General features: G+C 38.8%; 1 protein-coding gene across 2 annotated transcripts; it reads right to left on the bottom strand.

Moving 5' to 3' along the window:
- Positions 1-451: 451 nt before the first annotated feature.
- On the bottom strand, positions 452-23187 carry LOC127423049 (transmembrane protein 180-like). Of its 2 annotated transcripts, XM_051667051.1 has the most exons (10): positions 23056-23119; positions 20025-20123; positions 19177-19433; positions 16792-16871; positions 12395-12844; positions 4452-4572; positions 4260-4356; positions 3885-4056; positions 2392-2585; positions 452-2002 (listed from the first exon to the last, which is right to left on the bottom strand). In XM_051667051.1, the coding sequence occupies exons 3-10, from the start codon at positions 19339-19341 to the stop codon at positions 1767-1769; spliced, it is 1515 nt and encodes a 504-aa protein (XP_051523011.1). In that variant the 5' UTR covers positions 19342-19433; positions 20025-20123; positions 23056-23119; the 3' UTR covers positions 452-1766. The 2 variants fall into 2 exon arrangements, with proteins under 2 accessions (XP_051523011.1, XP_051523012.1); XM_051667052.1 differs by lacking the exon at positions 20025-20123 and having other exon boundaries at positions 23056-23187.
- Positions 23188-24114: the final 927 nt, after the last annotated feature.

Raw genomic sequence — 24114 nt, 5'->3', positions numbered from 1 at the left:
AGGACTAAATATTAAATTAAACAAATGACAATAAAATGCAAAGTAATCTCTTCAGTAATCAAAATACTTTTTGAATGTAACTGTATTCTAATTACCAATGATTTAAATTGTAACTGTAGTGGAATACAGTTACTTATATTTTGTATTTTAAATACATAATCCCATTACATGGATTCCGTTACTCCCCAACCCTGTGCATGTATAACTGTGGACTGCAATGTAACGTGTTGATAATTTATGTACATAATGTAAAATAGGTTCATGTATATATTTTCTTCTTTAACCTTCTAAGAGAATTTAGCTGACTACACGGACACAATCATGATCTGTTCTAGAGTTTGTGGATTTAAAATTAGCCAATACTGAAACATGAACTACAATTTTGTATATTCTACTGTAATTATTTTACTAGTTGCAAACTCAAGGACAAGGAAATCATCTTAAACATTACTTTCTTGAAACAATGACATTTATTTGCTAGTAAAAATGTTTTGAACAATGGACAAAAGCACTAAAAGAACTTATACCCCAAGACAAAGTTCAGCCTTTGGCACAAATGAAACAACATATTTGGGAAAGTTTAACACTTCCAAAGCTAATTTAAAGACTTCTCAGAATAAATAACCATAAAATACAGAGAAATTAGAGAGAGAGCATGTGCCCATTGTGCATCATCCAGTAGTTGGTGAATATTTGATTCAACTTTCTACTGCCTAAAATACAAAATATTAAAACGTGTCTTGCTGTTGCAGTATTTCTTGCCATGATTATACACAGTAAAACTGGAAATGTAATATACATTTATGGATGTGTGTGTTGAGAATGGGATAAAATGTAGAATATAAATTTAAATTTGGAAAACTCTTGTATAAAATTATTTCAATAACTTTGAGAGGTCATTTTGTGTTGAAATGTAAAACTGGCTAAAGAATTAGTCACCCTCTTAAATCTCATCAGTCAAATGGACAACTTTGCCTCTTAAATATAAAACAAAGTGTCATTAAACATTTGGTACAAAAATAAGTTATTTTTACATGCTACACGGTCTGTATTTTTGTTCATGTGAACGGTAGCCTAATATGCATATTGTCTGACCAAAAATAATAATTATTCATAGCAATGAGTGGTGGAACACATTTCATAAACAAAAGTCATTAAACAGATATTGCTGGCCACAAACCAACTTTTCAATTTGGCCAATTAAAAAAAAAAAAAATTGAAAGTCTTGATAATATAAAAGAAAACGCCACAAATACCCATGCACTACCATATCATGTATCCCTGGAATGCTGCTGAACACTTACTGTAAACATGCCCTTTCCGTGAACACAGTGTGTTGCCCTTTTCCGATAGAGTAAAAACCAAACAAAGGACAGAAAAGGCAAGAGGCCTTTCATGTTGGGACATTTGATTAGTGTTGGCTTGGATTAGATAATCTACCCATCTAACTATACATTGAAACATCAGACCAGGAAGTTTTAGGGCAGTACTGGTCAGTATGGTCCCAAACCACTTGATTGTTTTAACTCTCCATTCATGTTTGGTCCCAAGTACATACTCTATATAAATCCTCAGCAGCTAGCTAAAATAGCAAAGTAAGGCAGGTTTCAATAAGATGTGGGACCATACATTCTCTCTTAAGTGTGTCTTGCAGTATGTGGTGTCACCATTCTCTATTGTGGTTCAGTATGTTGGCAGAATGCCTGGTTTTGAGGAATGTCCAGGCCTCATTCCTCCTCCCTCTTTCCCTGCCCACATGGAGAGTATTAGATAGCCTTGACATCAATGGGGTTGCCATCTTGGGCACCCTGCCTCAGGGCCTTGATGCCTTGTAGCCTGCGCCCATGTAGACTGAAGCGAGACCAAGCCATCAGCTGCAGAAGGGCGCAGGTGATGGGCACAAACACCAACAGGTAAAAGCAACCCTGACGCAATGGCATGGGGACCGCAGGGGCCGATATTGGTTCTGTGGCCATTGAGTTCTTCTCGAAGATGTCATATCCTGGAAAATGAGAGGGGAAGTATTGAGATTGGATATTTCCTTCCAGTTAGCTTCAGATTATCCACAATTCATCGATATACTGTATACTGACTGGCTATAATAAAGCTATTGACATGTCTAAACATGGAATATATTGGCTCAAACAAGTACAGTGCAGCAAATGATTACACATATTCTTTATTCCTGGCTCCTGTGTGATAAATTCCTTGTGTTTTTCGTCATTTGCAAGTCGCTTTGGATAAAAGCATCTGCTAAATCAGGGCTTTTCGATCTTCACAGACCCAGGGATTCTTGGTTAAACCCTGGAGTTAAATGATTAAATGTATATAAAAAAATCTAAATATTTATTGTAATGAAGTTCCATTATTGTTTATTCAAAGCACACACACCTGTGTAGACACAAAGCAGCCAGGTACCAATGAGAGGGGCAAAAGTCTGACCAGGCTTGGTTACCAAGGCAACCATGCCAAAGAGCAGAGCAGAAGCTGCTTGCTGTCTTCGGTTCAACACAAAGTCCTCATCCACCAGGTCAGTTATCACCAGGTTCAAAAGTTTACAAGTGCCCTCGGTGAACACGCGATTACTATGGAGAAAGGGGTTGGGACAGCACAATGAAATTAAGAACAATGAAAGGACGACACTGTTGAAAGATAATTTAAATCTATTTAAATAAATATATTTATAAAACATAATCATTTTCCACCCTCATTGTAAGCATCTGTCAGAAAAACAGGTTTTGGTGCTGCATCTCCTTTAAGACTTGACAGTACACACCCACTGTTATGATTGGCTCTCTGCTCTTGATTGATCTGCTCTCTCTCCTAGCCATCTTACTGCTCACCACTACTGGGCAGACTACTAAGGTGATTAAAGGTAAAGTTGGCATTGATGTGTTGTTATGGTGGCAGTCAGATTCAAATGTCTGCCATGATGTGACATCACAATGTAGAAAAAGTACAAAAGTCGTTTTGCTGGCTTGGTTTCAACAAATGCTCTTTTTGCAGTGAGGAAGAAATTTTGAGTTCTGAAACTTACAGTTGGTTTCTATAGTACAATCACCTCTTATATGTCAAAATATCAATGAAAACCTTTTAAGGCAAGTCATTTCATGAGGCTGGCTGCCATCTTGGCAATGCCATTGAATAGGGAAAGAATAAAATCTCTTTTGTCCCTAAGCACATTTCAAATCAGCAATGCGTCTGACAAAAACTTTGCTGAAAACAAAACCTAGACAGTGCAATGAATACAACACAATGCAGGTGTCTCTAGACATGTTTTTTAGAAGTTGAAGGTCTTCTAACTGGACACGGCACCTAAAAAACGTGGCACTCCTGTGCGAGGTGCTGATACACCGAGCATTTACACCAAAACATTCAACATTCAAACCCTTAGGCTGGTCCAACTAATGCGCATTCTAGAGTAAATAGAACATATGATCTCTCTCTATAAAAGCAGATTGGCTCTTTTAATTGAAAGGTTGGACTTTCATTCATACATCTGCCAAAATTAGATTTTGTTAAGATTTTTCTACAAGTAGTTTATATGTATAATCAGACTCCTCCTCATACTGTCTTTTTTCATAATTCTAACTATTCACCCTAGAACTTAGCAGTTTTTTCCAGTCAATTTTACATTTACTATACTTAAGGGACACATGTGCTATGTTTTCACAGCATATGTCCTTGGTCTGTTAGCATGAATATGAGTTTTCAGTGGCAAGTCTTGACTCAACATGGCTTTGCCAGCAAACAAAAGCACACCTGCCCCTTTCAAACAAAGATTAATAACCAAAACGTTTAGAACATTTGAATTTCATATCCCATACAAAGCAGAACACCTGTAGTCTGAAAGCAGAAGGGCTTGTAGGTTGTTCATTTCTCACCTAGCAATAAAGATGCAGAGCAGGTACACCTGGTCAGCCCCGGCTAGTAGCAAGGCTATGCTAAGGCCAAGCTTCAGGAGGAAGAGCCAGCGTATAACCTGGTAGACACCCAGTCTTTGGCACAGTGTCAGGAAGTAGAGATTGTTCAGATGAGGGGCGATGTAAGAGAAGCCTGTTTGACAAAAACAGTTCCATTAGAAAAAAAAGAATACTGTCAACACATATATGGGAAATCTTCATTAGTTCCAATGTCTTATGAAACATCAATTTAAACCTCCAGGTTTTCACAAGCAGGACTACACAGCCAGCACTGTTGATCCGCTGTGGTCATGTGAATGATTTCTTTATCTCTTTATTTCAGTAGGAGTCTCTTACCCAGCAGGAAGGAACCGGTGGAGGCAGAGATACGGTCTGACAGGAGGTGCTCCAAAAACAGGGGAAAGAAATTGCTGTTAAAATGGCAGTGGAATACCTGCAAATGGTGGGGTAGAAGACAAAATATATAATCTGTTCTCTGATCAGATGGTTACAGACTTTAACTTTGCCTTCTTATTTGTTCACATTTACCTGTATAAGGTTCATTGAGACAAACCACAAAAAGTTCTTGTGGCGTGACAGCTGCTTAAGATATTCCCCAAGAGTCACAGGCTTTTCAGGTGACGTAAAAGGAGCCTGACCAACACTCAGTCTAAAAGAAATCATACAATTATAAATTAATATTATAAAACGGATAGTTCTGGCTGTAAATTATGATCAGATAAGACACATCTGAAGCCGCTGTACAATGGTAACTGCACATTCTATACTCTGATGGGTGTATATATATATATATATATATATATATATATACATACACACACACACACACACACACACACACACACACATATATATATATATATTAGGGCTGAAACGATTAGTTGACTTTATTGACAACATCGGCAATAAAAAATTGTCGATAAAAAATTTGTCGAATAGTCGTTTGATGTAATTTAACATAACATGAGATCATACGAAATGGTACAATGATGACGCATGAGAGCAGCACTGCAGTTCACACCTGACTGAGGAGAGGAAGCAAACAAAGCTCACAGTCCAGATGCACTCTAAACTTTCCAAACAGCTTCAGGTGATGTAGATCACAAAGTATGAGGGAATTATACAAAAATACCAATAAAGTAAATACTGAAGCACTCTCATTGTGGAATAAGTGGAGCTGGAGCTGCAGCTCCGCTGAAGCAAAACTAACGTGTTGAGCGTCTTTAAAGGAAACATCCCAGCGTTACATCTTTAATGCAGTTATATTTAATGCGTTATAGCTTTATCAAAGTTCAAATAAGGAAGCAGGTCATGTAAATAACTACAAACTCCGAAACTGGCATTTCTCTGAGCGGTCAGCGCCTCTTTTATGAGTTGCGCAAAGTGTCACAATCTAAGGCGGAGAGATTGAAACTGCATCCGGCTGATGCACACTCTGTTGCGGGGATGCTCGTCCCTTGAGTGCGCACTTGCTGCAGCTAGATTATAACGTGATGGCTCATGACTTATTGAATCATAATATATGTGTCACTGTGCATTTCTTGTTTATTTTTATTTTTATTTTTTTAATCCCCTTTTCTCCCAATTTGGAATGCCCAATTCCCACTACTTAGTAGGTCCTCGTGGTGGCGCGGTGTGCCGAGGAGGAGGGATAAATGCAGCCGGAAGCAGCAGTTCGAGTGTGAGAGAGAGAGCCACACGCAGCTGCCATGTGTGTGTTTGTGTTTTGTGTCTTTTTAAGTTTTCATTAAAATATTACTTTGCTTTGTCCGGTTCCCGCCTCCTCCTTGCCCATTTTAAACCCTGTTACATTGGTGCTGAAACCCGGGAAGGAGGAAGGATGCGCTGTCGTGGAGCCCTCTAGCAGAGTCCACTGCCGTGGAGCAGCCGTGGCCATCTGCGTGGGGGACGGAGGAGTCGCTGCCGGCTGCCTGGACGCAGAGGAATGGCCGCCAGGGGCGGAGGGGCTCGCTAACGGCTGCCAGAACATGGAGGGGCGTTCCATCTGCCAGGGGTCGAGGGACTCGCTCCGGTCCGCCCGGGGAGGAGCGGCTGTCATTCGCCAGAGGGGGGAGGAGTGGTCGAGGACCAGGCGACGGCGTGCCTGGGCACCGGCGACCAATTTTTTCTCTCTCTCTCCTCTCTCTCTCTCTCTCTCACTGTCGCTACACCTTGCCTTGACCTTTCCCTCTCCTCTTTTTCCCCCTCCCCTTATCCCCCTCCCCAGCTCTAGAGAGGCAGGGAAAAGCAAGCCTGCAGGCGCAGCCAGAATGGCAACCCCCCCCACAAGGAAAGGAGGGAGGGGGGATGTACATCATGCCAGGGGTTTCCCAGCCTGAGGCAAAGGAGGGAGGAGTGGTACGAGGAAGAGGGATAAATGCAGCCGGATGCGGAAGTTCGATAGAAAGTGTTTGTGTTTTGTGTCTTTAAGTTTTCATTAAAATATTACTTTGATGCTTCGTCTGGTTCCTGCCTCCTCCTTGCCTATTTTAAACCGTTACACAAGGTTACTCACATCAATCCAGGTGGCGGAGGACAAGTCTCAGTTGCCTCCGCTTCCGAGACAGTCAATCCACGCATCTTATCACGTGGCTCACTGTGCATGACACTGTGAAGACTCTGCATGTGGAGGCTCATGCTACTCTCTGCGATCTACGCACAACTTACCACGCACCCCATTGAGAGCGAGAACCACTAATCGTGAGGTTACCCCATCTGACTCTACCCTCCCTAGCAACCGGGCCAATTTGATTGCTTAGGAGACCTGGCTGGAGTCACTCAGCACACCCTGTATTCGAACTCGCGACTCCAGAGGTGGTAGTCAGCGTCAATACTCGCTGAGCTACCCAGGCCCCCCACTGTGCATTTCTTATTGTGAAGAAAATTGGCAATATGCAGCTTTATTAATAAGAGAGAATTTGTTTTTTTGCGAGTTAAAGATGGATTAAAGTGAACAAAAAAGAGGGGGTAGTCTTTGCCCCTTAATACACTGCAACAAAATATGTTTTTGATTAGTTTTTGTTTTATATGCATCCAAAACTCCTTTAAAACAACATACGTTTACTTTAGCAGCTATACTGCAGAACAAAAAAATCTGAGAATGTTAAAATATCTAAAAATTCTTAAAAAAAAAAAAAAAAAAGATGCATTCACCTGAGAAGCAGCATATAACATATTTAGACTTGCTTTTAGAGAATAGATCTTGAATATAAGTATATTTTGTCTTGCACACGCAGAAGTATAAACAAGCGAAGAAAAATACACTTATATACAAAATACACTTATATTTAAGATACATTATCTTAAAGCAAATCTAAATATCTTATATGTTGCTTCTCAAGTAAATGTATTTTTAGACAATTTTAAATGGAAAACAAGACAAAAACACTTGATAATAACAGGATTTTTTTGCAGTGAATTTTTCACTGAATTAAACTTAATATTTCCTTTAATTCAGTGAATGTCATTTAGAGGTATTTTTAAAAGATGATTTTGCCTGCTTTATTGTTAGCAAACACATTTATTACATCCTTTAAAGTTGGGGCACAAGCTGAATAGTTGGTTAAGAGCTAATGATTAATTGTTGCAATAATTACCCGAATAGTTTTTCTAATAATCGTTAGATTAGTCGATTATCAAAATAATCGTTAGTTGCAGCCCTAATATATATATATATATATATATATACACACACACACACACACACACACACACACACACATACAGTATATACATATATATACACAGTGCATTCAGAAAGTATTCAGACCCCTTTATGTTTTTCACATCAATCTCAACTCCATACCCCATAATGACAAAGCAGAAACCAGATTTTTGATAACTTATTAACTTATATATATATATATATATATATATAACTGAAAAATCACATTGACATAAGTATTCAGACCCTTTGCTATGACACCAGAAATTTAGCTCAGGTGCATCCCATTTCTCTGAATCATCTTTGAGATGTTTCTATGCTTTGATTGGAGTCCACCTGTGTCAAATTCAACTGATTGGACATGATTTGGAAAGGCACACACCTGTCTATATAAGGTCTCACAGCTGCATATCAGAGCAAAAACCAAGCCATGAGGAAAAGGAACTGCCTGCAAAGCTTAGAGACAGGATTGTGTTGAGGCACAGATCTGGGGAAGGCTACAAAAAAATTTCTGCTGCATTGAAGGTTCCCAAGAGCACAGTGGCCTCCATAATTCTTAAATGGAAGTTTGGAACAACCAGGCTCCTAGGGCTGGCTGCCTGGCCAAACTAAACAATTGGGGAAGAAGGGCCTTGGTAAGAGAGGTGACCAAGAACCAGATGGTCACTCTGGTTGAGCTACAGAGATCATGTGTGGAGATGGGAGAAACTTGCAGAAGGACAACCATCAATGCAACACTCCACCGATCTGGGCTTTATGGCAGAGTGGCCAGACAGAAGCCTCTCCTCAGTGCAAGACACATAAAAAGCACCTAAAGGACTCTCAGACTGTGAGAAACAAGATTCTCTGGTCTGTTGAAAAGAAGATTGAACTGTATGGCCTCAATTCCAAGCGTCATGTCTGGAGGAAACCAGGCACCGCTCATCACCTGCGCAATACCATACCAACGGTGAAGCATGGTGGTGGTAGCATCATGCTGTGGGGGTGTTTTTCAGCGGCTGGGACTGGAGGACTGGTCAGGGTTGAAGGAAAGCTGAACACAGGAAAATACAGAGATATCCTTAATGAAAATCTGGTCCAGAGCGCTCAGGACCTCAAACTGGGCCGAAGGTTCACCTTCCAACAGGACAATGACCATAAGCACACAGCCAAGACAATGCAAGAGTGGCTTAGGGACAACTCTGTGAATGTCATTGAGTGGCCCAGCCAGATGCTGGATTGAACCCAATTGAACATCTCTGGAGAGATCTGAAAATGGCTGTCCAACGATGGTCCCCATCCAACCTGACAGATCTTGAGAGGATCTGCAGAGAAGAATGGCAGAAAATCCCCAAATCCAGGTGTGCAAAGCTTGTTGCATTATATCCAAAAAGACTTGAGGCTGTAAACACTGCCAAAGGTGTTTCAACTAAGTACTGAGTTAAGGGTCTGAATACTTACAGTTGTGCTCAAAAGTTTGCATACCCTTGGAGAACTGGTAATATATGTACCATTTTTAAAGAAAACATGAGTGAGCAGGCAAAACACATTTCTTTTATTTCTTATGGGATTCATATTCAACTGTAGGTTATAACAGAATGGCACAATCATAAAACAAAACATGGCAACAAAAAATGAAATAACCCCTGTTCAAAAGTCTGCATACCCTTAGTTTTAATACTGTGTATTGCCCCCTTTAACATCAATGACAGTGTGCAGTCTTTTGTAATAGTTGCCCATTCATCTTGGCAAAATGCCTCCAGGTCATGCAAAGTCTTTGGTCGTCTTGCATGAACCGCACGTTTGAGATCTCCCCAGAGTGGCTCGATGATATTAAGGTCAGGAGACTGTGATGGCCACTCCAGAATCTTCACCTTTTTCTGCTGTAACCACTGGAGGGTCAACTTAGCCTTGTGCTTAGGGGTCATTGTCATGCTGGAAAGTCCAAGAGCGTCCCATGCGCAGCTTTCGTGCAGAAGAATGCAAATTGTCTGCCAGTATTTTCTGATAACATGCAGCATTCACCTTGCCATACATTTTCACAAGATTCCCTGTGCCTTTAGAGCTCACACACCCCCAAAACATCAGTGAGCCACCACCATGCTTCACAGTGGGGATGGTATTCTTTTCACTATAGGCCTTGTTGACCCCTCTCCAAACATAGCGCTTATGGTTGTGACCATAAAGCTCTATTTTGGTCTCGTCAATCCAAATTACAGTGTGCCAGAAGCTTTGAGGCGTGTCAAGGTGTTGTCGGGCATATTGTAACCGGGCTTTTTTGTGGCATTGGCGCAGTAAAGGCTTCTTTCTGGCAACTCAACCATGCAGCTAATTTTTGTTGAAGTATCGTCGTATTGTGCTCCTTGAAACAACCACACCGTATTTTTCCAGAGCAGCCTGTATTTCTCCTGAGGCTACCTGTGGGCTTTTCTTTGTATCCCAAACAATTCTTCTGGCAGTTGTGGCTGAAATCTTTCTTGGTCTACCTGACCTTGGCTTGGTATCATTAGATCCCCGAATTTTCCACTTCTTAATAAGTGATTTAACAGTACTGACTGGCATTTTCAAGGCTTTGGATATCTTTTTATATCCTTTTCATCTTTATAAAGTTCCATTACCTTGTTACGCAGGTCTTTTGACAGTTCTTTTCTGCTCCCCATGGCTCAGTATCTAGCCTGCTCAGTGCATCCATGTGAGAGCTAACAAACTCATTGACTATTTATACACAGACACTAATTGCAATTTAAAAAGCCACAGGTGTGGGAAATTAACCTTTAATTGCCATTTAAACCTGTGTGTGTCACCCTGTGTGTCTGTAACAAGGCCAGACATTCAAGGGTATGTAAACTTTTGATCAGGGCCATTTGGGTGATTTCTGTTATCATTATGATTTAAAAAGGAGCCAAACAACTATGTGATGATAAATGGCTTCATATGATCACTATCCTTAAATAAAAGACATTTGCATGATCAGTCATATTTTCAAAATCAATGCCAAAATTTCACTTTTTCTGCCAGGGTATGCAAACTTTTGAGCACAACTATATGTCAATGTGATATTTCAGTTTTTTCTTCTTAATAAATTTGCAAAGTTATCAAAAATCTGGTTTTTGCTTTGTCATTATGAGGTATGGAGTGTAGATTGATGTGGAAAAAAAAAAAGAATTTAAAGCATTTGATCATAAAGCTACAACATAAAATGTGACAAAGTGAAAAAATGAAGGGGTCTGAATACTTTCTGAATGCACTGTATATATATTTTAGGGCTGGGCAATTTAACGTGTTAATTTCTGCAATTAAAAGTTGACAATTTAACGCATTGAAAAAATAAAACGCAATTAAAGCAGTATCCATTTTTTTTTTTTCGCTTCCTGAGGCTAAAATTGCCATATATACATTTCTAGGAGGTAAGCGTTCCACTCGCACATCCTACATCAGAAACTGATTGTGTGGAGCAGTGCCCGCTTATTCATTACGCGCAACATATGGTTTGGGCATAATAAACACGGGAGCGGATTTACTGTACAGAGAATGGAAACTTCACCTGCAAGTGGTGAGCCAGGTGTGGGAGAGCTGCCTAATCTCTTCGGACCACCCGAAAACATTCAATCACTGCCATCTGAACCTGTGCCAAAAGTGAAACTGCGTGAAAGAGACCCAGCGTGTGCGTGATATAGACTAAACGGCACCCAGAGAAAATAATAGATTTGAGATTTTAAACTTCAGCATTCAATTTGTTTTATATCTGAATGTAGTGTCTAATAATGCACTGACAATGTACACTTACGTTTTTCTTGCCAAAAAAGCTTAATATGAATTGAATCTACCCATTTGATCCTATTATTTTAAAAAAGCCCACTGTAAAATGGAAAAAGATATTGCCCAGCTTTTAATTACAGTGTCCACTGATTTTATGCCATGTATACATATACTTGTATCAAATATTTATACATGTAAAAATGTGTCCAATCCCCCCAAAAAAACTCTGAACATTTTAACATGTACATATTTAAATAATTAAAAGAAATGACGAAAATAAGTTCTTTGAGACAAAGTATAAAGTAAATATATCTGATTATATTTTTTAATGTTTGTTGTAATGTATCATGTACCATAATTAATCATGATTAATCGCAATTAATCACAAAAACTGTGCAATAAGTAGTTAAAAAATGTTAAGCATAACTAAATATATATATATATATATATATATATATATATATATATATATATATATATATATATATATATCTTAAGTATTTTTTAGGTTAGATTTTTATTCTTTTTAAGATACATACTGTATATCTTATGTATCTTAAAATGCATTTTTTTAGATTATATTTTTATTCTTTTTAATGCGAGACGGTTTAGGTAGTACTAATGTTCAATTATATATTGTTTAAAATTAGATGTTTAGCAAAATGACAGAATTAGTCACCATTCACCAATTCATTGTATGGAAAAAAAAAAAGATGCAATGAAAGTGAATGGTGACCAAGACTAGCATTCTGCCTAACATCTCATTTTGTGTTCCATGGAAGCAAGCGAGTCATCCGGTATTGGAACGATATGAGAGTGGAATTAACATTTTTTGGGTAAACTATTCCTTTAAGGAGCTGTGCTGGTAACACAAATACTGCATATTCAAATAATGCAAATAAAAACTTGAACAATGCAGTTAACCCTAGGTTGCTCAATGGGATGAAATTAGTGTACTTTAAATTGCTTTGGATGAAAAAAACCTGCTAAATGACAAGTACTGATAACTTTTAGCACTGATAAACAAATGTGCAATGTTTTGCTTTAAACATATTGTTAAAACTCTTACTCGGTCAGTACTTGGCCCTCATTCTTGTGTGGTTGAACTTCGTTCTGAAACCGGTGGCGCAGAAGGCGTGAAACCACGGCAAAGCCCAGCATTGAAAGAGCTGCTAGTGTCACACAGAAGAGCCTGAAGAAGTAAAAGTCTTCCTTGTTCCAGAAGGAGTAGGAGAGGAAAACAGACAGTGCGCCCAGTGCACTGAACAGGGAACTGTGGAAATTGAGGCGTGTGCGATCGTGTGCTGACACGGCCAGGTCGGCCAGAAGGGCATTGTGGTTCAGGTCCACCACCGTGAGGAAGCCATCGTAAAGGCACAGGCAGAGGAGAAACTGCAGCCCAGGCCAGGTCCAGGCCACCCAGAAGGCCAGGAAAGAGAGGGCAAAGAGAGGCCCGCTCTTCGAGAGTGCCTGCAGCCGTTTCACAACCACCTCAGGGGACGTGATCTGTGACCCAGACCTGAGCAGTCACAGAGAGAGAATCTTTAAAGTAATAGTTCACACAGAAATGAAAATTCTGTCATCATTTACTCATGCTAATGTCGTTCCAAATCCATATGACATACTTTTTTCTGTGGAACATGAAAAGACAAGTTTCTCAGATTGCACTTGGTATAGCCGCTGTCAAGTTCCAAATATAACAAAAAGCACCATAAACGTACACTATACAACTAGTGCACTACATACCAAGTTCTGTACCAAAATGTAATTTGTCTTCTCACTGAAATACCTCAAATCTCATTAACACTTCAGCATGCCATGTCACTTGACACTTCACAGAGGATTAGAAAATGTTTAACAGATTATGGGCTCTAGCACAAGACACACATTTTTATCTTAAAAAGAAATTGAGTTCAAGTCTTGAATGGCCCATCCAGCAGAGTGTAGATGTCTTAGTCAGTTTTTAGAGCTCAATAGTGTCTGTTCCTATTAACTTTCAATCTATGAAAAAGAGCAGCATGAACATTCTACCTAACTTCTCCTTTTTGTTCCATGTAAGAAAGAAAATCATTCCTGTATGGAACGACATGAGGGTGAGTAAATGATGATATCAGGATGCACTGTACATTTCCAAATAGGGATGTCCCGATACCATTCTTTTTTTTTTTTTAGAACAAGTATGAGTACTGATACTTTCTTTTAGGTACTCGCCAATACCAAGTCCGATACCAGTTTTCTTTTTTTTCTGAATTCCATATCAACAGTTTATTTACATTTTATCATCAAAAACAAAATAATTAAAGCTTTAATCAAATGAAAGTATATAAATACATTTTCAACATGATATTGTATTATTTTATCAAATTAAATGATTTTATACAGAACCTCACCGCACAATATTAAATAAAACAGTTATTTTTGTCAAAGTGCTGCATAACAGAGCAAAGATATGAGATATTGTTTAAATATAATAAAATTACTATTGATTTATTATTAGTAGTAGTAGTACTACAGTGAATATTACATAACTATACAGTAGTGATCTATTTCTGTTGTACTTTTTTCCCTTTAAATTGAGCTTTTATTTTGGCGGAGCTTTTATTTTGAAGTGTTTGTGTTGTTATGTCCAAGGATCTCTGACGTTATGATGGTAGCTTCCCACTCTGAAAAAGCTGGTTGCTGCATGACTCAAAGTGATTAATAAACTGCAAAAGGCTGCTTTTTAATTAAAGGTGCACTCAGCGATTCCTTAGAAACACTGTTGATATTTGAACTCAACTGCCACTTCAAACACACCCCTCCCTTCAGTGCTCCTTTGGAAGCTCCGCCAGACACTCACAACTCTCCTGCTACTAAATCTAACATCACAACAACAGCATATACAGTGGTGTGAAAAAGTGTTTGCCCCCTTCCTGATTTCTTATTTTTTTGCATGTTTGTCACACTTAAATGTTTCAGATCATCAAACAAGTTTAAATATTAGTCAAAGATAACACAAGTAAACACAAAATGCAGTTTTTGAATGAAGGTTGTTATTATTAAGGGAAAACAAAATCCAAACCTACATGGCCCTGTGTGAAAAAGTGATTGCCCCCTAAACCTAATAACTGGTTGGGCCACCCTTAGCAGCAACAACTGCAATCAAGCGTTTGCGATAACTTGCAATGAGTCTTTTACAGCACTGTGGAGGAATTTTGGCCCACTCATCTTTGCAGAATTGTTGTAATTCAGCCACAATGGAGGGTTTTCGAGCATGAACTGCCTTTTTAAGGTCATGCCACAGCATCTCAATAGGATTCAGGTCAGGACTTTGACTAGGCCACTCCAAAGTCTTCATTTTGTTTTTCTTCAGCCATTCAGAGGTGGATTTGCTGGTGTGTTTTGGATCATTGTCCTGCTGCAGAACCCAGGTTCGCTTCAGCTTGAGGTCACGAACAGATGGCCGGACATTCTCCTTCAGGATTTTTTGGTAGACAGCAGAATTCATGGTTCCATTTATCACAGCAAGTCTTCCAGGTCCTGAAGCAGCAAAACAGCCCTAGACCATCACACTACCACCACCATATTTTACTGCTGGTATGATGTTCTTTTTCTGAAATGCGGTGTTACTTTTACGCCAGATGTAATGGGACACACACCTTCCAAAAAGTTCAACTTTTGTCTCGTCAGTCCACAGAGTATTTTCCCAAAAGTCTTGGGGATCATCAAGATGTTTTCTGGCAAAAATGAGATGAGCCTTAATGTTCTTTTTGCTCAGCAGTGGTTTTCGTCTTGGAACTCTGCCATGCAGGCCATTTTTGCCCAGTCTCTTTCTTATGGTGGAGTCATGAACACTGACCTTAACTGAGGCAAGTGAGGCCTGCAGTTCTTTGGATGTTGTTGTGGGGTCTTTTGTGACCTCTTGGATGAATCGTCGCTGCGCTCTTGGGGTAATTTTGGTCGGCCGGCCACTCCTGGGAAGGTTCACTACTGTTCCATGTTTTCGCCATTTGTGGATAATGGCTCTCACTGTGGTTCTCTGGAGTCCCAAAGCTTTAGAAATGGCTTTATAACCTTTTCCAGACTGATAGATCTCAATTACTTTCTTTCTCATTTGTTCCTGAATTTCTTTGGATCTCGGCATGATGTCTAGCTTTTGAAGATCTTTTGGTCTACTTCACTTTGTCAGGCAGGTCCTATTTAAGTGATTTCTTGATTGAGAACAGGTGTGGCAGTAATCAGGCCTGGGTGTGGCTAGAGAAATTGAACTCAGGTGTGATAAACCACAGTTAAGTTATGTTTTAGCAGGTGGGGCAAACACTTTTTCACACAGGGCCATGTAGGTTTGGATTTTGTTTTCCCTTAATAATAACAACCTTCATTTAAAAACTGCATTTTGTGTTTACTTGTGTTATCTTTGACTAATATTTAAACTTGTTTGATGATCTGAAACATTTAAGTGTGACAAACATGCAAAAAAATAAGAAATCAGGAAGGGGGCAAACACTTTTTCACACCACTGTATGGGTTCTGTGAAACATAGCAAAATTTATGTTACCCACCTATAGAGAAGAAAAAGAGCAACTTCTGCATCTTTACCTCTCGGAGGTCTCTCCACCGCTGAAAACCCTTGCCGATGTTGACACGGCTCCTAGCCCTCGACTTATTATAATCCTTCTTTTATAGTTTATATTCGTCAGACCTTTTTCTCTTGGTCTGTTTCTCAGCCATTTGTCCTCCTTGGAATTTAGAAAGTTCACATCAGCCAGATTTGCCGTCGCTCTTCTAATGAATTTCCCTCTCGCTCTGCCCCCAACCCCCATCCTGTGCACGCACAAGAACCACCCCCTGTTGCTGACTGCCTGGAGTAGTGTTGTGTCCGGTCCGATCCACTTTGGTTTTGTCCCATTTACAGAGCCAGGGCCATGTACAGATACTAGATTATTTTCTTCAGCCCACCCACAGAACAGACAGCTAGCAGAATGTGAGGAGATAAGTGCACCTTTAAATAAATAAGTTGTCTACAAAAGTGAATTAGCGCTCTGCCTGCTGTCATCTGCTACAAACAGAGTGCGCGATACTCATGCTGGTGTTTTCCATGTATGAGCCAAGGATCTCTAAAAGGTATGAGCACTTTGTGTCTTTATGTCTGCATAACACCGGTTCCATACATTCACAAGCACACACATTTGAAGCACGCAGTACATGCAAACTATATATTTATTTATCTCATTAAATCACAGCTTTTGCTGTTGAATAATCTCACTAGATCATATTGTGATTTTAATTTATGCATTGAATGTTTACATAATGACATTCGTCCGTCAGATGGTATCGGTTTTTGGCATTGGAGCATTTTTACGAGAACGAGTACGAGTACATGAGCATGGAATCAGACCCGATTACGATACCAGTATCAGTACATACCTATTTCCACTTCATTTGATGTTAACTTTAAATAAAAACTTTAAATGTGAATAATCTTACTGAGGAGAGCTCAGGAATGAGCGGTCACTCAGCCAGCCAAACAGAGGGTCATTCAGGCTGTTCCATATCAGAAAAACAGTCTGTGAAGTGAGAAACATGGAGAAAGCTCAAACATGATTGGTCTGATATATTGAATTAAAGAAATGGAAAATGGCAGATGTTTTTATAATACAGTATCTAATTTTAAATTAACTTTGTATTATTTAGTGTGTCATACAGTATACATGCAGTACATATACATACATACACACACACACACACTGGCAGCCAAAAGTTTGGAATAATGTACAGATTTTTCTCTTATGGAAAGAAATTGGTACTTTTATTCACCAAAGTGGCATTCAACTGATCACAGTGTATAGTCAGGACATTAATAACATGAAAATTACTATTACAATTTGAAAAAACATTTCAGAACTTCTTAAACTGCTTCAAAGAGTTCTCATCAAAAAATCCTCCACATGCAGCAATGACAGCTTTGCAGATCCTTGGCATTCTAGTTAGTTTGTCCAGATACTCATGTGACATTTCACCCCACGCTTCCTGTAGCACTTGCCATAGATGTGGCTGTCTTGTCGGGCACCTCTCACGCACCTTACAGTCTAGCTGATCCCACAAAATCTCAATGGGGTTAAGAACCATAACACTCTTTTCCAATTATCTGTTGTCCAATGTCTGTGTTTCTTTGACCACTCTAACCTTTTCTTTTTGTTTTTCTGTTTCAAAAGTGGCTTTTTCTTTGCAATTCTTCCCATAAGGCCTGCACCCCTGAGTCTTCTCTTTACTGTTACATGAAACTGGTGTTCAGCATATAGAATTCAATGAAGCCGTCAGCTGAGGACATGTGAGGCGTCTATTTCTCAAACTAGAGACTCTGATGTACTTATCCTCTTGTTTAGTTGTACATCTGGCCTTCCACATCTCTTTCTGTCCTTGTTAGAGCCAGTTGTCCTTTGTCTTTGAAGACTGTAGTGTACACCTTTGAATGAAATCTTCAGTTTTTTTGGCAATTTCAAGCATTGTATAGACTTCATTCATCAAAACAATAATTTACTGATGATTTTCTAGAGAAAGCTGTTTATTTTTTTTTACCATTTTTGACCTAATATTGACCTTAAGACATGCCAGTCTATTGCAAATGGTGGCAACTCAAAAACAAACACAATTTTATGCTTCATTTAACGAACCAAATAGTTTTCAGCAGTGTTTGATATAATGGCAAGTGATTTTTGTAGTACCAATTTAGCAATTTAGCATGATTAATCAAGGATAAGGTCTTGGAATCATGGCTGCTGGAAATGAGGCCTGTCTAGATTTGATCAAAAATGACTTTTTTCAAATAGTGATGGTGCTGTTTTTTTTACATCAGTAGTGCCCTGACTATACTTTGTGATCAGTTGAACGTCACTTTGGTGAATTAAAGTACCAATTTCCTTCCGAAACAGCAAAATCTGTACATAATTCCAAACTTTATGCCGCCAGTGTGTATGTGTGTGTGTATATATATATATATATATATATATATATATATATATATATATATATATAATTACTCCATATAGCCTAATAGCAGTAAAAAGTTTGGACACACTTGAATGAATATATTTCTCATGATCTTCAAACATCTGGATCTAAAGGATTAAACTTAAATGTCCAACAGTTAAATTGCTCAAATGTTAAATTACGCCAATGTATGAATTTCTTGTTGGACCAGAGAGTAAAGGAAAAGTAGCTAACAAGTGGCCAGCATACCGTACTGATTTGATTAACATTTTGGTCACTCCCATACTTCTGTGTGTTAGTTCATAGTTTTGATGATGACTAAACGTGAAAAACAGTACTAACACAGAATGATTAGGTGTGTCTAAAATTTTGTCCAGCACTTAAAATGAAAATAATGTCCAGCTTGTAATTTAAATGATGACTTTACTATTATTCTTGAATGTGGAAAACAGTAATATACAGAATAAGGTGTGTCCAAACTTTTGTCTGGTACTTAAAGCAGAAGTATGTAATTTCTTCACCACTATGGCCATCGAACGGAATCGTAAAAATTAACTTTGTTTTCAGAACAGCTGTCTGAATATGCCCGTCTGCCTAGTCAAATAAAGAGATAGTCCCGCCCTTAACTCACACCACTGGTTGAGTAACGTTGTTGGGTGGGTCTAAGCGGGTCGCTTAAAACAAACAGAGCAACTTTCATAAGCAACAGGATCACAGTGTTTACCGGTTTCGAGAAAATTAACATATGAATGGCTTACAAATAGCTGTCTCTGCATATTAGGCTGGGATAGGAGAAAGTATTTTAACACCGAAAAATGTACATACTTCAGCTTTAAACTGAAAAAATGTCCTGCTTGTAATTTAAATTATGAATGTACCCACCTCTCCCACCCAGAACGACAACTTGTCGATCTTGTAAACAGACACAAAGGTCTCCACATAATACAGTAAGAAGACGTTGTGGAGAATGGAGATGAAAAGAGACAGGGAGCCGTAGAGTACGGCTGTAGAAATGCCCCGGCAGCGGCCCCATATCCTCCTTCCCATCCTTTGCTACTTCTCTCGCTTTCTTTCTGCCCACGCAGAGCTCTTTACCTCACCCAGGCCAAGCAGGGTGGGGGTCATCGCTTTATCCACCCCTGCACATAGACACCAAAACAAAACAACCAAGCACTTGTAAAACTGAGTAACATTTTCAGTAAAATATTAGGCTGGATTATCTCTGTCGGCTGTTTTTAGTCTAGATACTGACATAAACTTAGAAAGGTAATTTGAAAATAGCCGAGCCAATGTGAAAACTGAGCATTTGTACAGCATTATCAAGTGGCTTTGGCTTCCATTTGATGACGCAGCACTTTGCTTGATATGAATCTGGAAAAACAGGCTCTCGCCAGACATAATGCAAAAAAGCAAACCTCACTCAAAGCTATTTTTAATAAATAATAATGTGGGGAAATGCTGGGGAAAAAAACAACATAGGAACATGCATAATCACAGCTTTTACAATGTTAGTCAAGCAAATCGTGGTTATTTGGCTTGAAATTATTCAATATATTTGTTTCAAAAACATGTCTCAATCTGTCCCCAAGTCAAAAATAAATGGGAGCTATTTTGAACACCAAACACCACTGTAAAAATTCTGGCCTCCGGTTTGTTTCCATGGAGAGTGTATGGGAACAAGGCATCCTATTTTCCCTTTTCCATATTCATAATAACAAAAACAGCCTGACCTTCTTTTCCCACTGTGGACAGTGCCAAGCAAGGGTGACATGAACAGTCATGTGAACAGTTCTTCAGTGGTTTCAGATCACACCTCCACATTGTTACGCCTGTAAACCCCAAAACCATTTCTAGCAGGAACAACACAATAAATCCCTTTGAGATGTGCAATTACGCATGAAAGTTATATTTTAATGACATTGATGCTCTCAGGGGACCGATGAGAGATGTAACCCGAGCAAAATCAGTGTTGGCTGAAGCCATGCGTCTGCTATAAAATACTGAAGTTAACAAATAGTAGGGTGGAGCAGAATTTATTGTGCCAGAGTCATGTGATTTTTCATGTGCAAAGTAAATCCTTTATTTCTCTAACAGCTTTTCAGTTGCAACATTTGACATCCTTGATACCTTTGAAAACATCACCAAAATCACCTTCCAGTTTCAAAACTAAAGCCTGGTGCTTGACACTGTTAAGCAAATAAAACAGTTTCTGGCTGCTGGTAGCACACTTTCAGCACATAACATACAAGCTCCCACAAGTTTTGAGCATGACTTGTTTGAAACCACTCATTACTGAAACACTGTAATTCTTATATAGCTAAAGCAACATTAAAAATAACCTTCCCCCCCAGCTCTTTAAGAGAACAATGGAGTACAGTTTTGAGCGGTTAAATGACTTTAAACATGTGAGTTACAACTTGTTACTCCCAGTGCGATTTTCATCTGATCTAAGCAGTGATGCAAACCACTTCACTGGATCACATTGCACACATACAGTGATTCTCATCTCATCTAAAGAGGACATGGGGCTGCTTCCCAGATGATGATACGATTCAGCAGTCTTTGATGCAACAAGAGATCAAGTGCAAAAGAGCAAAAGAACAACTTTTCTTGGCAGTGCTGTGTTGATGACAGGTTGCCTACCTGTGTCTGTAATCCAGAGCAACAAGATGGATGGGAACTATTCACACATACAGACTCAAGTGCCTTTTATTTCACTGAACCATTAAACATCAAACATTGACACCCTTACTACACAAATGCTTTAACACCTACACTGTAAAACCAGGAGGACAGAGACAGCTACTTTTCACGGAACCTTCTTTGTCTCAGAATAAATGTATTCAGTCAATACAGAGATGTTAAAGAAATGTTTCAGGTTAGATACAAGTTTTAATCAACAGACAGCATTTGTGGCATAATGCTGATTACCACAAAAATAATTTGGACTCACCCATCATAGTGACACAATGGAACTGAATGGGGCCAGTCCATAGATGTTAAAAACACGTTTCAAAACTACAGCCAAAAAACATAAACATTATCCATGTTAACATGATTTTAGTGTGATAAAACTGTGTACCGGATTGCAGGGTTTATCGGTATTACATCATCATGACAACTAAGTTATAATATTGGGTATAACTTTACAAAGATAAGGTTAAAAAGCAATTGTATCACACTAAAATCATGTTAACACATAATGTTTACATCTTGTGGCTAAACTTTTGAAACTGTGTATTTTAAGGTTCATGGACTAGCCCCATTCACTTCCATTGTAAGTGTATTACTGTAACTGTGATGTTTGCTTGTTTTAAAATAAACAAGGAATGTGTTGAAATTTATGCAGTAATAAACATTATGCCACAAATGCTGTCGATTGAGCTAAAAAGGGATAGTTCAGGCAAAAATGTATCATTTTCTCACCCTAATACCATCCCAGATGTGTATGACTTTCTTTCTTCTGCAGAACACAAACGAAGGTTTTTAGAAGAATATCTCAGCTCTGTAGGTCCATTCAACACAAGTGAATGGTGACCAAAACTCTGAAGCTCCAAAATGCACATAAACACAGCACAAAAGTTATCCATAACACTTCTGAAGCAATCCAATCGATTTTGTGTGAGAACAGACCAAAATGTAACTCATTTTTCACTGTACATCTTGCCTTTGCTGTCTCTAGGCACGATCACGATTTCAAGCTCGATTACACTTCCAAGTGCTTGACGCGTGCGCAGAGCGCTAGATGGGGCAAGGAAGTGTAATTGAGCTTTAAATCATGATCGCCAAAGAGACTGCAGATGTCAAGATTTATAGTGAAAATTGAGTTACATTTTTGGTCTGTGCTCACCCAAAAATCGATTGGATCGCTTCAGAAGTCATGGATTAAACCACTGGAGTCTGATGGAGCTTCAAAGTTTTGGACCTCATTCACTTGTTTTGCATGGACCTACAGAGCTGAGACATTCTTCTAAAAATCTTCGTTTGTGTTGTGCAGAAGAAAGTAAGTCATGCACATATGGAATGGCATCAGAGTAAGTAAATGGCGACAGAATTGTCATTTTTGGGTGAACTATCCCTTTAACTCGTATTGAACCCGAAATTTTCCTTTAATTTCAGCTGCCAAGTTGGAGTGATCATTAAGGTATATTTACCCCTATACTTCTAACAATGATGAGAGCTGATATCAGACCTCTGACACCTGTAAATGAATATTAAATACATCGGTTACATCCAGCAAACTCCACATCAAAACACCGAGCCATTAACGCTTTGGTATTACATGTAATCTTTTTAAAACTCCATACTGACTCTCCGTGTAGAATTTTTCTGCCGAAACTTGATACATTGTTACATTCTCACTGCCGCGTCCATTCTGATAATGATCCAATGTTTCTATATTATTGTCTGTGCAAGCCGGTTACATTAGCGAGTTTATTCATAGTAATTCACCGTGTTGAGCTGATAGTACTTGAATTTGTCCTGAGAATCAGATGGTAGCTGAATGAAAATTTCCCATACCTAAACAAACTATGACTTTGATCTGACACTTTAATCCTTAAACAACCCTGTAAGCTACTAATCCTGGTCCTAGTTAGGCTCGCTAGCAGGCTATCCGCTTTCATAATCAAGCAATGCGACGTGGACTAAGTCACAGCCTACAGACAGAAACATACATTTAACCAGCTGATATCAACGCAAGAAACTCAATACAATCAGACGATCGTGTGTTTAAAGATCTTTAGGATATGAAACACCTACCATGAGGAGCTGATGGCCAGTCTACAGACACCTGATGATAAAGACAGACGCTGTAAATGTTTCTAGGTTTCACTATTTTACCTAAACATGTCATGTGTTGAACGAGGAAGCCCTTGACGTCATGAATCGTCCCTCTTCCTCCTCCGCCCCCTCCCCCTCACTCTATCATCACCAATACACGTATACACACTCGAAAATGTGCACGAATATGGCTATGGCATGCTAGCTTCGTGGTCATAGTAGTGATTTGAATGGCATATTATTACGAGAGGTGGTGTACTGATATAGTCTTTTAACAAATATATTATAAATGGGGAAAACGCATGAATCCACCACTTTAAAGTTTGCCTGTTGGTAGTAGGCACGTTTAAAACCTGAGAAGCGCCTTTTTATTGCTTTGTTCTTATAGGCTTTAATGGGTCATTTAAGAGAAGAATATGCTACTGTATGTTTTGAAATAGGCTACTATCAAAAGAAAAGCCAAAAGTACCTTAACAAGACCATTATTATCTATATTTCTAAAAGAAATCTGGACTTATTGTAATTAATCTTTAAAGGTGTCTTTTGTGTCATCTTGGACTTACACTGACACCTAGCGGTTTGGATGCAGCATCAATTAAAATAAATAGTTTTCAGTTTCAGATGCCATTGTAGAAATTTAATATTCACAGTCAGCCATGATTACTTTAATCAATGAATGAAAGTGTAATAATAGGACGGTTTCTGAGATTAAGCGAGTAGTATTCGGCTGGTCATGTGATTCTAACATGGCCGCCCCCATGTGTGGACCCTCTCCATGTAGAATAAAACAGCTTTTATAATGTTACTGATATGACTGGAGTCTTCATTTTAATGTGAGTGCTCATGATTTCCTACATATATTGCAAAATTACAATTCATGTCTTTAGGAGTTAAACTTTTTTAATGAGGAAAAAAATTACTAAGTGCACCTTTAAAATGTCAACAACAACAAAAAAAATGCTATAAAAATGGAAGTTATTTGAAAAAATGTATTTGTAAGAAGACACTGCTACATAATTTATATATTTTTTCTTTTTT

Source organism: Myxocyprinus asiaticus, chromosome 32 (genome assembly GCF_019703515.2).
Source record: "Myxocyprinus asiaticus isolate MX2 ecotype Aquarium Trade chromosome 32, UBuf_Myxa_2, whole genome shotgun sequence".
NCBI classification, from domain to species: Eukaryota; Metazoa; Chordata; class Actinopteri; order Cypriniformes; family Catostomidae; genus Myxocyprinus; species Myxocyprinus asiaticus.
This window is presented reverse-complemented; position numbering and strand designations above follow the sequence as displayed.